The sequence below is a fragment of the Labrus bergylta genome, chromosome 18 (genome assembly GCF_963930695.1).
Source record: "Labrus bergylta chromosome 18, fLabBer1.1, whole genome shotgun sequence".
NCBI lineage: Eukaryota > Metazoa > Chordata > Actinopteri > Labriformes > Labridae > Labrus > Labrus bergylta.
The window spans coordinates 6,430,799-6,443,316 of NC_089212.1; the positions used below are offsets into that span (position 1 = coordinate 6,430,799).

At 39.4% G+C, this 12,518-nt stretch overlaps 2 protein-coding genes across 2 annotated transcripts; one reads left to right on the plus strand and one right to left on the minus strand.

Annotated features, from left to right (window-relative positions):
• Positions 1–181: 181 nt before the first annotated feature.
• On the plus strand, positions 182–4,550 carry lamtor3 (late endosomal/lysosomal adaptor, MAPK and MTOR activator 3). Its single transcript, XM_020641263.3, has 7 exons — positions 182–289; positions 529–578; positions 1,088–1,122; positions 1,231–1,289; positions 1,738–1,871; positions 2,401–2,464; positions 4,153–4,550. Exons 2-7 carry the CDS (start codon positions 570–572, stop codon positions 4,224–4,226), a joined length of 375 nt encoding a protein of 124 aa, XP_020496919.1. The 5' UTR covers positions 182–289; positions 529–569; the 3' UTR covers positions 4,227–4,550.
• dapp1 (dual adaptor of phosphotyrosine and 3-phosphoinositides) lies at positions 4,399–12,140 on the minus strand. The gene is made up of 9 exons (XM_020641248.3): positions 11,983–12,140; positions 10,923–11,045; positions 10,656–10,789; positions 9,370–9,500; positions 8,945–8,992; positions 8,746–8,808; positions 8,509–8,594; positions 6,676–6,763; positions 4,399–6,337 (listed from the first exon to the last, which is right to left on the minus strand). Exons 1-9 carry the CDS (start codon positions 12,039–12,041, stop codon positions 6,314–6,316), a joined length of 756 nt encoding a protein of 251 aa, XP_020496904.1. The 5' UTR covers positions 12,042–12,140; the 3' UTR covers positions 4,399–6,313.
• Between the last annotated feature and the right edge of the window lie 378 nt (positions 12,141–12,518).

The window sequence follows — 12,518 nt, forward strand, 5'->3', positions numbered from 1 at the left end:
TCATAAATATAAAACAAATGTTCTCATATCAGTCAAACGCAGTGTATATATTTTATATAAACACGGGGGTATATCTTACACTCACTTTACATAAACATAAGGCCAATAAAACAGTTTATATTCATCTGTTTTTTTGCTGCGTCATCGGCGCTGTGAAGTAAATATGTGATTTACAGATTGTGCTGAACGCATCTTCAAGAGCCGGAAACAAAACAACTTTGTCATGTGATTTCTGCCCTTAGTATGTAGCTGTTAGGTGTAAAGTCGATTTAAATAAAGCTCCAAGAAGGTATGTGGATACTTTTAACTGTTTTCATCTTGACTTATTATAAATGTAACGTGTCGATGGTAGCAGTAAAAGCTGGAAAGGTTGATTGTTTTATTTGACGGAAGTAATTGATAGCTGGATATCGCCTGTTAGCTTGCTGATTAGCTTTCAGGTTAGCATGCTGTTAAAAGTCCGCTGTCATATTTAAATACAATCTAAGTAGCTGAGGATGTTTAACATCGCTAACTTTCTCTCCACAGTTGCCAAGCCGTCTACACAAGACGAGAATAAAGTGGCTGTCATGGCTGATGTGAGTATGGCCTGTTTGTCTGTCACTCTTAATCCACTCATACCAAAGTCCTGTGCATTTTCTGACAAATCGATGGAAAACAAGTATTTTGTGGTCTTTTTAAAAAAAACAAAGAAGTGTAAATGATGAAGTGTGGTATGTGTAATAATTCGGCAAAATCCGGCTGAGGGAAAGCTGACAGATTTAAAAACATGTATCCACACACTGATGAGATACTGACACCTGACTGTCACTCACTTCACTCTTAAATACAGTCAGTGAACTTTGACAGCAGGAAAAACGCACCCTAAATTTAGCCTTCAATTGTGTGACTTTTCCCATTGTGACTCAATCTGTAGTACACATTTTATAGACACTTGTATTGAGGGAATGTCTGGTCTGGATCAAAATTGACCATACCGTGAAGGCATCAAATATGAACAGTATGTAAGGTTTAAGATGACTTTGTCTGTGACAGTCTTGTATAAATGTGTCGTATTTTACTTATTCCTTCATATTTTCTTTTGCAGGATCTGAAGCGATACCTGTACAAGCAGCTGCAGAGGTGTGCATGATTGATTGGTTTACTGGTGTACTGTGTTTACATGTCACCTTCATGTGCTGATGAATCACTGGAAATATCTGCTGTCTCTTCTCTTTTCTTCTCGTACAGTGTTGAAGGTCTTCATGCGATTGTAGTGACAGACAGAGATGGTGTCCCGGTTATTAAAGGTAAGAAACTACATTATAATCCTTTCATTTTTATTCATAGACAACAACAAAAAACTACACTTCACATGAGCGCTGCATCAAATGGACACAGGGAAAGATGGTGCAATTATGCTGATAGCTATTATATAGTTATTAATAACAGGGACAATCAGTCTTTGATCACACTTTATTTTCCTTGAAACACATGTAAAATGTATTATAATGCAATACATGTTCAGGGGAAAATAAGCATTTATTCTCGAGTCTATCATGTGAAAACTGTGTGGACTGTGTGGTTAACGGGGCACTGGTTTGCTCGCCATAAAGATCAGTAGAAGCAAATAAATGACATCATGAATACACATTTTTTAAATGAATGATGCAGGCAGCATGGAGAAGCAGCAGAAATTCACCCTCTGTAGATCTGTTCATCTTGTTAACGTTGCTTCTGCTTCTGCTTCCCCCGCAGTCGCCAATGACAACGCCCCCGTCCACGCTCTGAGACCGGGCTTCTTGTCCACTTTTGCTTTGGCCACAGATCAGGGCAGCAAGCTGGGCCTCTCCAAGAACAAGAGCATCATCTGCTACTACAACACCTACCAGGTCTGACACCAGCTGCACTAGAATGATCCCGTGTTAGCTTTTGTTAGGATGTCGTTTCAACCGCCTTTAAAATGCACCGAGCGTTTCATGATTTTATATTATTTCTGAGCTGAAAGACAAAAAAAAAGGTGGTTGTTCAAGCTTTTATCTCCACTCAGAAATATCTCTGATGTCATGTAGCATCTAAAAGCCCTTTTCACACTGCTTTTTTTTTGTAAAAGTGCCGTTACTGAGCTCAGCCGCCATCACGCCTTTGTATATTCATATCCATTTGGTGTAATATTGGTGTCCCAGTATGTGAATACACATTGCATTTTGGTAGCTACACACACACATACACACACACACACACACACACACACACACACACACACACACACACACACACACACACACACACACACACACACACACACACACACACACACACACTCTCTCGCTGGCTCTCCTGAAACCGTCTCTCCGCTGAATGTTTCCAATGATGTCACTTACGGTTTTTGCTTTTTTTTTGCTTCCTCTTGCTGAACAGATTGTGCAGTTTAACCGGTTACCTTTGGTCATCAGCTTCATTGCAAGCAGCAACGCCAACACAGGTAAAAAAAAAAGAAGAAAATCTGTTCTTGTGATTGTTCAAATCTGTTTCAGTCTCTGTAAGCACTGTGGTTCATGTTTCTCTCAAAGTCACACACAAGAAAACACAAAAAGAAAGAAACTGCTTTAATGACTCATCAACACTCTGACTGCAGTAAATCCAGAGATGAAACAGTTTGTTGGATTTCAGATCCCTATACTTGATGTCAGATTTCTTTCATCATTATTTTTTAAAGCATTGGTTCCAGGCTCAGGAAACCCCCAGACCATCAGAGTTGAGACTGATCATTTCAGTTTATTTAATATGATACTGTGAAACTTTAGTCCAGTAGTATTAAGAAACAAAACACAATAAAAACAGATCAAACGTGTAGAACCACTCCCTCTGGGTCGCTGTCAGATGTAGGCACTCGTAGTGGCAATCTAAGAACAACAAGTGCCACTGGAGGGAATCTGAGCTCGTTTCTAACTCATGGTGGGAGAAAAGGAAAGTCCGCCGTTGATTACATTTAATCTTGGAAAAACACCAACAAAAAGACGAGTGTATGCTGCATTAGACGAAACGAGCTCGTGAACATAAACACACACTAATCAACACCTTCACACACACTCACGGTTGGAAAACTGTGTGGCTTCCCCTGAGTCCCTGCCACAGGTGAGCTGTGTCTCCCTTTTCTCCAGACCTGTGGCTGGAATCACCACATAGGCCCAGGTGCACAGGTGACGTAGCAGCGGAAAATATTTACATAACTTACCACACACACACACACACACACACACACACACACACATACACACACTGTAACACACATAAAATTGGCGATAACAGTGCTAACATCTTGCTGCAGGAAAATACTTTGTTTACATTTCCCACAGCAAAGATTCACAGTGAACGATGTGTTTGAGTCATGCAGACAGGATGAGATCCGTCTTTGAATCGTATTTGTTTCATCGATCTGATCTGACAGCTTTACTGATTTTATTCTTTGAGAATGCAATAAAAATATGAAACATACCCTATGAGTCAAATGTTTGGACACACAGCAATAATACAGTTTGCTATATGATTATAAGATAGCTACTGTACGCTGTGGAGAGGGCACACCTACTAATAAAAAGGTGTTTCTTTATTTTTACTATTTTCCACATTTTAGAATAATAGTTAAAACACAGAAAATAAAACAATTCATTTTTGTTTTGGAAAGAAATGCATCAACTTCACTATTTCTATTTATATAAGAAGCACATGTCAAACATTTAAGCATAAGCCTTTAGATCAAAATGTCTTCAAGATAATAACGTGCACTTAAATCAGCCGTGTCCAAACATTTGACTGGTAGTTTACGTCTTTGACTCCAGACAAGGCAGTGATCCAGTAGGATGCACATCGTCGAGGATCCAAACACTACTTTTTATTTAAGTACAAAGGATGAAGCTGGACCAAAATATGCACGAGAATTACATCTCTCCAGAGTGGGATCAATATTCACATGTGTGTTGCCTGTTGAGCTAGATGGATGTGAGGAAGTTTACCACTTCAGTGAAGAGACGGAGTCCCAGTTACTGCTGCAGAGTACAGATTTAATGTCTCATGCAGGCGGTCTGGTGTAAAAAGAGCGATCACAGTATTCACATGTTTTATTTGTCGAGCAGTGAAGTAACCGCAGCTCTCCTCCGTGTGTCTCCTCAGGCCTCATCATGAGTCTGGAGAAGGAGCTGGCTCCACTAATAGAGGAGCTGAGGCAGGTGGTGGAGGTGACATAAACTCTGCCCGACCCCCTGATCCCGATCCACAGCGGAAACATCCGGATCACACCCAGCTCCCTTAATCTCTCTGTCTCTGACGGTGCATTCAAGTCACGTGGGGAAACCTGTGTACAACTCCAAGTAATGGATATCGTTTGAACTGTACACATCATGATTGAATCTTCCAGTATTCTTTTTTTTTTTTTTCTTCTGTTGACTTTCTTTTCGGCTCATTTCTGTGGAGTGTTAGTTCTCTTCATGAGCGTTTCCACAGCTGAGGCAGAGTTTGTGTCCAATCAAATGTCCACAAGTCTGAATAAATGTATCATGTTTAGCACCTAATGCTGTTTCCCCCCTTTTTTTATTCTGTTTATCTTTTGATAGTGTACTTTTACAGTGTTGGTCAATTTCTTGATACAGATTTTTGGACTCAATCCAGTCAATCTTTTGTGATGATGTTTTTCCATGGGATGAAATTATAAACAGTACATAACAGGGAGAAGAACAGAAAAGAGCGGGCTAAGAGCAGCTGTTCACATTTTGTCGGTTGTATAAAAGCAATACAGAAAAGCAGCCATACAGGTTAGAGAAGTTAACTAACAGTAACAGGAGAAGTGAAAGTGAGGACAGTCTAGTGCAGGCGTATTAAATCTGTTTTCAAGGGGCCAAGTTAAAAAATAAATCCTTTTACATGTTGCGTTTCACAACAGCACTGTAACAAAGTTCCTTCATTGAGCCTTATTGGTCCTGGTGTTGGAGTTGGGTTAGCTCTAGAGCATCGGTTCCCAACCTTTTTTGGCTCTTGACCCCTCTTTGACCTAACAGAACTCCAGTGACCTTAGCTACATGCATACTAGAGGGTGTGTGTGTGTGTGTGTGTGTGTGTGTGTGTGTGTGTGTGTGTGTGTGTGTGTGTGTGTGTGTGTGTGTGTGTGTGTGTGTGTGTGTGTGTGTGTGTGTGTGTGTGTGTGTGTGTGTGTGTGTGTGTGTGTGTGTGTGTGTGTGTGTGTGTGTGTGTGTGTGTGTGTGTGTGTGTGTGTGTGTGTGTGTGTGTGTGTGTCTTTTTTAAATTAAGCTCGTCATAATAATATTTCTGTATTAACTTTACACACATGTTGTATTGAGAATCAGACAGAGATAGAAAAGACAACGTGCACTTTAAGCCCTGAGTGAACTTGCTTTTAACCTCAGCCTGGCATATCCCCATATCCCGCAGTGGTTTGGATATATGCATATAACCACAAGGAGCAGTGTGGAGTTTAATGGTGGTGAGACAACTTCAGAGACACCAGAGAGCCGCTACAACGATCGAGGGAAGTTTTGAAGAAAAGTTAACAGATCAAGTCCTCAACTGCCCACACTATGATGTGTCATTGCCGTTGCATAGCAACAAACATGCGTGCCAAAATAGAGGAAACAAAAAATGACTTCTTTATATATAGCAGGCGTCTGATTATGTCTACTTCAGTGTTTTACTCTGCCTGATTAATGTGCTGCTCCCTCTAGAGGAATCCTCCAGTAACACGCGTTGTTCCTATGTGACGTTAACGTTCACAACGCAGCAGGTTTTCTACTCAAACGCATGGTTCAAAAGCAAAAATATTTGAGCCCCTAGTGACATCACTTTATAAGATTTCTAGTTTGACACCGCTGGTAAAAAAGGGTTAGAAAAGGATTAAAAGTCAAAAACTAAATTCAGCAACAAATGGACATTTTTCTGTTTGAATCAAATTTACTAAAAACTACAGTGATCAGCTTCATGAGACTCTTTAGATTACAAAGCCTCTTCGTACTCAATAGATTCATTTTTATTGGACATGAACATCACAATCACATTGGACGCACCAGATGCATTGTTGTGTGTTAGCACACATGCTAATTCTCCACACTTGTCCACAGGGGGGCTTTAGAGGAATATGTTACAAAGCAAAGTGGAGCCTCGTCCCAGCTGTCAGCCTCTGGTCAGCACACTCAGAGAAATATGTCCCCTTATTATTCCTGCTCCGAGTTCACTCTTCAGCATCTGAACGCTGCTGTTTCATGACTGTCCGTCCAGCCGCTGTGACGTCCAAGAAAAAGGCGGGGCTTCTTTACATCACCAGCAGTCATCGGCCTTTTCTGATCTGTGACTGGAAACAAAGAGAGAGTTACTGAGAACATAGTCACAGTGAGATAAACTTTTTGATTACAAGTTTGTTAGTTCTTTATCTCTATATGGAATCTGTGAAGTTTTCTTGTTTCCGTTTGTCGTCGGCGGGTAATATTAGCCAATCCTGATGACATTTAACTCCCTTTAAAGTTCTTTATTGCTTAATAAAATCCTCCCTCAGACGCTGGTACAGATGAGTTACACTGTCGGGATTACTGACTCGTCAAGTGTTGAAACAATAAACTTCCCCTCAACCTGCCGCGTCTTCTTCTTTACATATCCTTCCTTCTCTCAGCACATGTTAATCAGCTAACTCACCAGTTTCCACTTCAGGATCTTGATCCACTCATCTGCTTCCACCCCCGTCTTTGCACACAGATAAAACGTTCTCTCAGGAAACACCAGACTGTGAACGCAGAGAGATATGGAGCGTTAGAGACAGGAAGGAAGATCTGCGCATCTTTAACACATGAAAGATGTGACAGTGCAAACTCTAAACCCACAACAACTCAGACATTCGATCGTTCAGCAGTCTGCTCTGTAGAAGTATTGGTCTTCTTTTATTGGAAGGTAGTTTGATTTCCACTCATAGTCACGTATCGGAGTGCCCTTGGGCAAGACACTGACCCCAAATTGTTCCAGGTGGAAAAACCAGATGTGTGTGTGTGAGTTTGTGTGAATGGATTTGGATTTGTGTGTGAAAAAGGGTGAATGTGACATGAAGGGATCTCAAAGAGGTCAAAAGACTAAAGCGCTATATACTGTAAGTAGATTTATCATTTAATAAAAGTCGGCCTGAAATGAGTCCATTCCCTCATTTTCCTAACGAGTTGATGGACTCAGTCTCTAGTTTCATTTGTTCTTTATGATTTTTTTATTTTGCTAATTATTTTCCCATTAAGAGTAAAAGCACATAATAATAAAACAAGGAGGACTTAAGGTTGTGTCTTCCTGTATCCAGAATAGACATTAGCAATGTGTTTCCTCCCTGCCCTTCAAATGCAGTCGATTAAAAAAAACAACGCGCGTGATGGGCAAAATGCCAAACTCAGAGCTCAATTCAGTCGACCAAATTTTGACTTTCGGGCACTTAACTTGAAATATTAGAGGAAGGTCAACCAGACCAGAGCCATAAAATATGTGTTTAAACAGAATACTTAGAGACTATAAAGTAGTTTTGCTCTTTAATTTCATGCTTCATTCATAGAATTTATTCATCTGACATTGACCCCAGGAGAAATAAAACAGCACAACTTACAAAGACATTCTGGTTAAAAAGAATAATGGAGAAGGAGATTGAACATAAAATTAATCTCTTTCTGTTATCCTGATAATCAGCTGTGCTGCATTTCTTTATGGCACGGTGTAAAAGGTGAAAGGTTTATCTGTGGTCGTAACCTCATATTTTTAAGCCTCTGCCTCTTTTCAGCTCATCGTGACTTCACCTTACCTCCTGTTTCCTGCGGCTGTTTTACCGTTATGACTTCTTCTTTTCAAAAATCACAAATGTCACATTTTGCTGCCATGAGGAAGTACAGCAGCAACAAAAATCACCCACTGTGGCGTCTGACTGCGGCATTGTGAGAGCTCTGACACAAATTGGTGTTTTCCTGTTGTCTCATACATATTTCATATATCAGCTTTTTATCACTCGACATCATGTCAATAGTGCACATTATATAGCCTTATAATATCATATGTTCCATTTTCCATTTATTTTTCAGCGATTTTGTTGGTATAATTCTTTATTTCTAACATGTAAGAGTTATTAGGTTCATAATGACTCATTCTGTTGGTTATTGTAAAGATTACAATGGACATTCAGTCCATTAAGTGTCAGATAAAGAAAAAGATTTACAGTTTTGTGAAGCTCAAACTGTTTAAATCAGCCTTGCATCCATTATCATTATTATTCATTTTAAAGGAAGAATGTGCGACTTTTTGATCCAGTAGATGTCGACCTTGAGCACCAGCACTAAACCATAGTAGAGCCTCCGCTCTCCTCATCTTATTTTAGGGAAACTATTTGAGTAGCTGAGATGGAGCAAGTGAGCCTTCCTGACATACACATCTTCTTTTGACAATTTCTAACAACGGACTGTTTCAACTCAAGCATTTCTCATGACCACAAAAATGCTGTTCCACACTCACCAGAAACAGTTGACTCTGTCCTGAGAGTAGTCAAACTGGATTGCGGAGCAGGCTCTCAGGTCCAGAGTCCGGATGGGCTCCTCACACTGAAACAGAAACACTCGTCAGCTTACAGAGGAAGAGCTCAGAGCTGTGACTAGAAGAAGCTGAAACTAGAAAAAGTGATTACAACTGCTCGATTTGTGTAGTTTAAATCAAAGATCGCAGCACAAGCCCACAAGCTGAACGCACACTCACCATTTTGTCTTTAAAGTATTTCAGTTCATATCTGCTTAGTATGAACCACCTCTGCTTCCAGTTCTGCATAAAGAAAAGGTTTTAAAAGTGCAGGTATTTTAAATTTTATCTCAGAGTTCAAACACTAAACTATATGAGTCATAAACAGGTAATATTTTAATTAACAGCTGATATGTGTGAGGTGTAACTCCCTTCTTACCTTCACTAATGCTCCCTGTTTCACCAGATAGCCTTCCTTTGTGCCCAGCTGGAAACAAACAGGCTTTGTGTCAGGAAAATAAATATACATTTATCTATTATACTTTCAGTTAAAATTAAGATTATATTTTAGTCACACTAAAATCATCTTCAGAAGTCGCTTCAAGAAACCAAGATCCTGAAGGTCAAAGTGCTAAAATCAAGGCTTCAAAGTGTCATCATGGCTACAACGTTTTCCTCACACAGTCACTCTTAAGTTAAATAATTCAGTTAGTAAACTGTTTTCATAACTGTCAGAGATGATGGTCAAAATCATAAAAAACCCATGTTGTAATTATACAATTATACAATTTAAGCTTGACTTGTAAACAAAGGTGATTGTTTTAGCATCAGCTGCTAATGGGTGTATGCAGCAGGGTGTCATACCGATGGTGCATTCAGCACCAGGTCGTTCTCTGTGCGTCCCGTCTGTATCGCTGTGTGAACTCGTACTGACTCGTAGATGGACGGCTCCTCCACACGCCATGGGTACGGACTCTTCAGCACGATGAGGGTTCCTGGTTCACAGGAACAGTGGATTAAAACACAGAGACAAAAATATAACAAGCTACAACATTTTCCTCTTACTAAATATAAAACTATTAAGTGCAAAGTTAATCATTAGCAGCTGCAGAGTGTTGTCACCCTTTACATATAAATATATCTAAGATGTGTCACAATGCATCACAGTGAAATCAAAAGTTGAAAACAAGTTAAGGTGCTGTGGGTTTATTCACAGCAAACGTGATATCTCATTTTAACAGCTGGCCCCACGACTGCAATGTGTTTTTTTTTTTTGTTTTTTTAACCTGCAAACATTTATTTTAACTGCCAGCTTGTCTCTGAGGTACAAGATGAATTCCTCTCTTGAGAAATTGACGGTGATAGGGACATCTAGCGTTTGTGTTTTTCATTAATCTGGTACAGCAATAAGTATTCTGTAAATTTGATACTGTCTATGGTTCATCTATAATGTTCAGAATTCCGCCGAGGATATTGCAATACATCTTAAAATAAAAGCCACATAACCGAGTAATAAGGATCAACTCCAAGGTCAAGCAACTCTTAGCTTTGAGGAAGAAAAACAAGAAGACATCCGAGCTGGTGTCGACGCTCACCAGTATTCTAAGATTACAGATACAAGCGCAGGTTGACAAGCTCAGTGTCCTCGGATGTAGTATCACAATATCACAGCTCACAAACAAAACAGACAGTTTCCAGCATTTTGCTGAAGACTGGAGTCCCACATGGCTGTGTACTCGGCCCCATATTGTTCACAGAGTAAACCCACAAATTAAACATCTGATATGGGGCTAACACTGCCATCGTCAGGTGCATCACAAACAAAGATTAGAATTCCAATCAGGATTAAATCAACAATGTTGAAGGGCAATGAACAGAGACAAACTCAATGCAAACTGCAAACAAAACCATGCACATTTTCTTTTGACAATTTCTAACAACTGACTGCTTCAGCTTGAGCATTTTGCATGTTTGTAACCCAACTTCTGCTGAACCAAATGGTTTCTCATAGTAACCACAAAAAACACTGAAATGATTAGTCGCATACTCTTACATTAAACCAAAAGAGAGCCGAAAAAGCAATATGTTGTTATAATGTATAAGCCTTTTGAAATGCAGTAAGCTCAATAATGGATCTCAGTTGTGTGTACCTGCGTCACTGCCCAGTAATGGCTGGTTTGCGAAGTGGTTGACGAAGGCCTGAAGTGATGTAAACTCATTGAACCCAAACACATAGGTGCTGTCTCTGCGTGTCACATGAAAATGCTTCACAGAGTCTTTGGCCCTGTGTGATAAAGGAGCAATAAACAAGATTAACATTACACTCTAAAAGTCATTCAAATAAAAAAAAATAAAAAACAGCTTTCTTTTAGTTTGATACCAGGGCATGAAAAGTGTATTGTTACTGGCAGACTGACCTCACAGAGAGGGCAAAGCAGCTCGGACCCTCATTACTGTTTCTGAGGAGATAACTTCCATCAGTCCCGTTGGACAAGAGGAGGGCTTCAGCAGCGTGACGGGAAAGGTCATTGTGGTACCACCTTGGACAAATTGAAGGTTTTCTATGTCAGTTCCATGCTGTGCTGAGATTAAATCTTCATGGATTAAAACTGTGAAAGTTAAGGGATTTATCTGAACCGCCAAATATGTTGGAATAAAACTAGAAACAACACCATTGACATAACATCATGGTACAATAGCTCTTACTATTGACTAAAAGAGCCTTTTACAGTGATTCATTTTGCAGTCTTTAAAAAGGAAAGTATTAAAAAAAGGGGAACAAAACACAGACTGAAGAACAGATGCAATAAAGGAAACTAGTAAGGGGAAGTGAAAATCTCTTATTTGCATTTAGATTGCTCTGAACTGCATAAAGAACATTGAAATACTTTTAGGGGCGGAAAATCAGACTTTTAATTACTCATTTCATGAAGGTGGAATTCAAAGTTGAGCTTTTGCAAAAACTATTTGACATTAGATTGGGGTTTTTGAGTGAAGTATTAAAAAATAGGTTATGATGAATCTTGCATTTTACCCTTTAGCAGTGAGTCACTTCACCCCTCCACTTTAGAAGATAAGGAACTTGGTAGTTTATTAAAACTGGCTGTGAAGTGGGTCAGTGATATAACATAGTATGATAACTGTTTAAACAACAGTTCATGACAACAGTCATGAAAAGTGCAAGATGAAAGAAGTAGGCTACATGCATTTGTAATAACAGGGAATTAAATAAAAATATCTTGTTAGGGAATTAAATACTACTCAGACAGTCTACAGCTTTGTTATTACTCTCATCAAATGACTTTGTATGTTTGGGATGAGCGACAGGCGAAAGTAATGTTTGAATTGCGATTTAAAGCAACAGATTCCGGTAGCTACAATAATATCTTTTCATCATGTTGTTTTTTTTACAGCAGGTGCAAAGCAGAGGACACATGAATCTATTGATAAGAATCCTAATAATCAATACGGACTTACCCCAGAGTCTCTAACTCGTCGCTCATGTCTTCAGTGGAAACATCGCTGTAAAAACTCATCACTGCAGAGGCAGAAGCAGCAGAAGTTTTGACGATCTTTAAAAAGTTCGACAGAAAGAAAGAAGTGAGAGCTGCCAGTGTGAGACACGCCCAAGAGGAAGTAGAGGAGACCGGGGGCAACAGAAAAAGGAAAAGAGCTCCTGAGACTCCTCCGTCTACATTTTTATTATATTTTATCTTTTTCCCTCTGATTTTATGAAACCAAACCAATCACCACATGTTTTGATCATGATGTCATAACTTTATAGTTTCTTAAAGTCCCCATGAAATGAAAAAGTGTCTATGTGTTGAATATTCATTTATCTGAATATAAGAATTATCTGAGTATTTTTGCATCATTAATGTATTTTCTCGTCCTGTAAAACATTTCAAATGTCTGGTGACTCATCCTGCACAAAGTGGCAATTACAAATTTTTGACCAATCAAAAACCCAAGTCAAAGATAACGATCCAATTAAATTCATCCCAATATATCCC

What these genes read in the sequence shown, in the direction of transcription:
- lamtor3 (XM_020641263.3), top strand. An exon ending in CTGTACAAGCAGCTGCAGAG is followed by an intron (nt 1,123 to 1,230) that starts GTGTGCATGATT and finishes CTTCTCGTACAG; the next exon opens with TGTTGAAGGTCTTCATGCGA. An exon ending in TGGTGTCCCGGTTATTAAAG is followed by an intron (nt 1,290 to 1,737) that starts GTAAGAAACTAC and finishes CTTCCCCCGCAG; the next exon opens with TCGCCAATGACAACGCCCCC.
- dapp1 (XM_020641248.3), bottom strand. Translation starts at nt 12,041, where the DNA reads ATGAGTTTTTACAGCGATGTTTCCACTGAAGACATGAGCGACGAGTTA. An exon ending in GACGAGTTAGAGACTCTGGG is followed by an intron (nt 11,046 to 11,982) that starts GTAAGTCCGTAT and finishes AATTTGTCCAAG; the next exon opens with GTGGTACCACAATGACCTTT. An exon ending in GACAGAGTCAACTGTTTCTG is followed by an intron (nt 6,764 to 8,508) that starts GTGAGTGTGGAA and finishes CTGCGTTCACAG; the next exon opens with TCTGGTGTTTCCTGAGAGAA.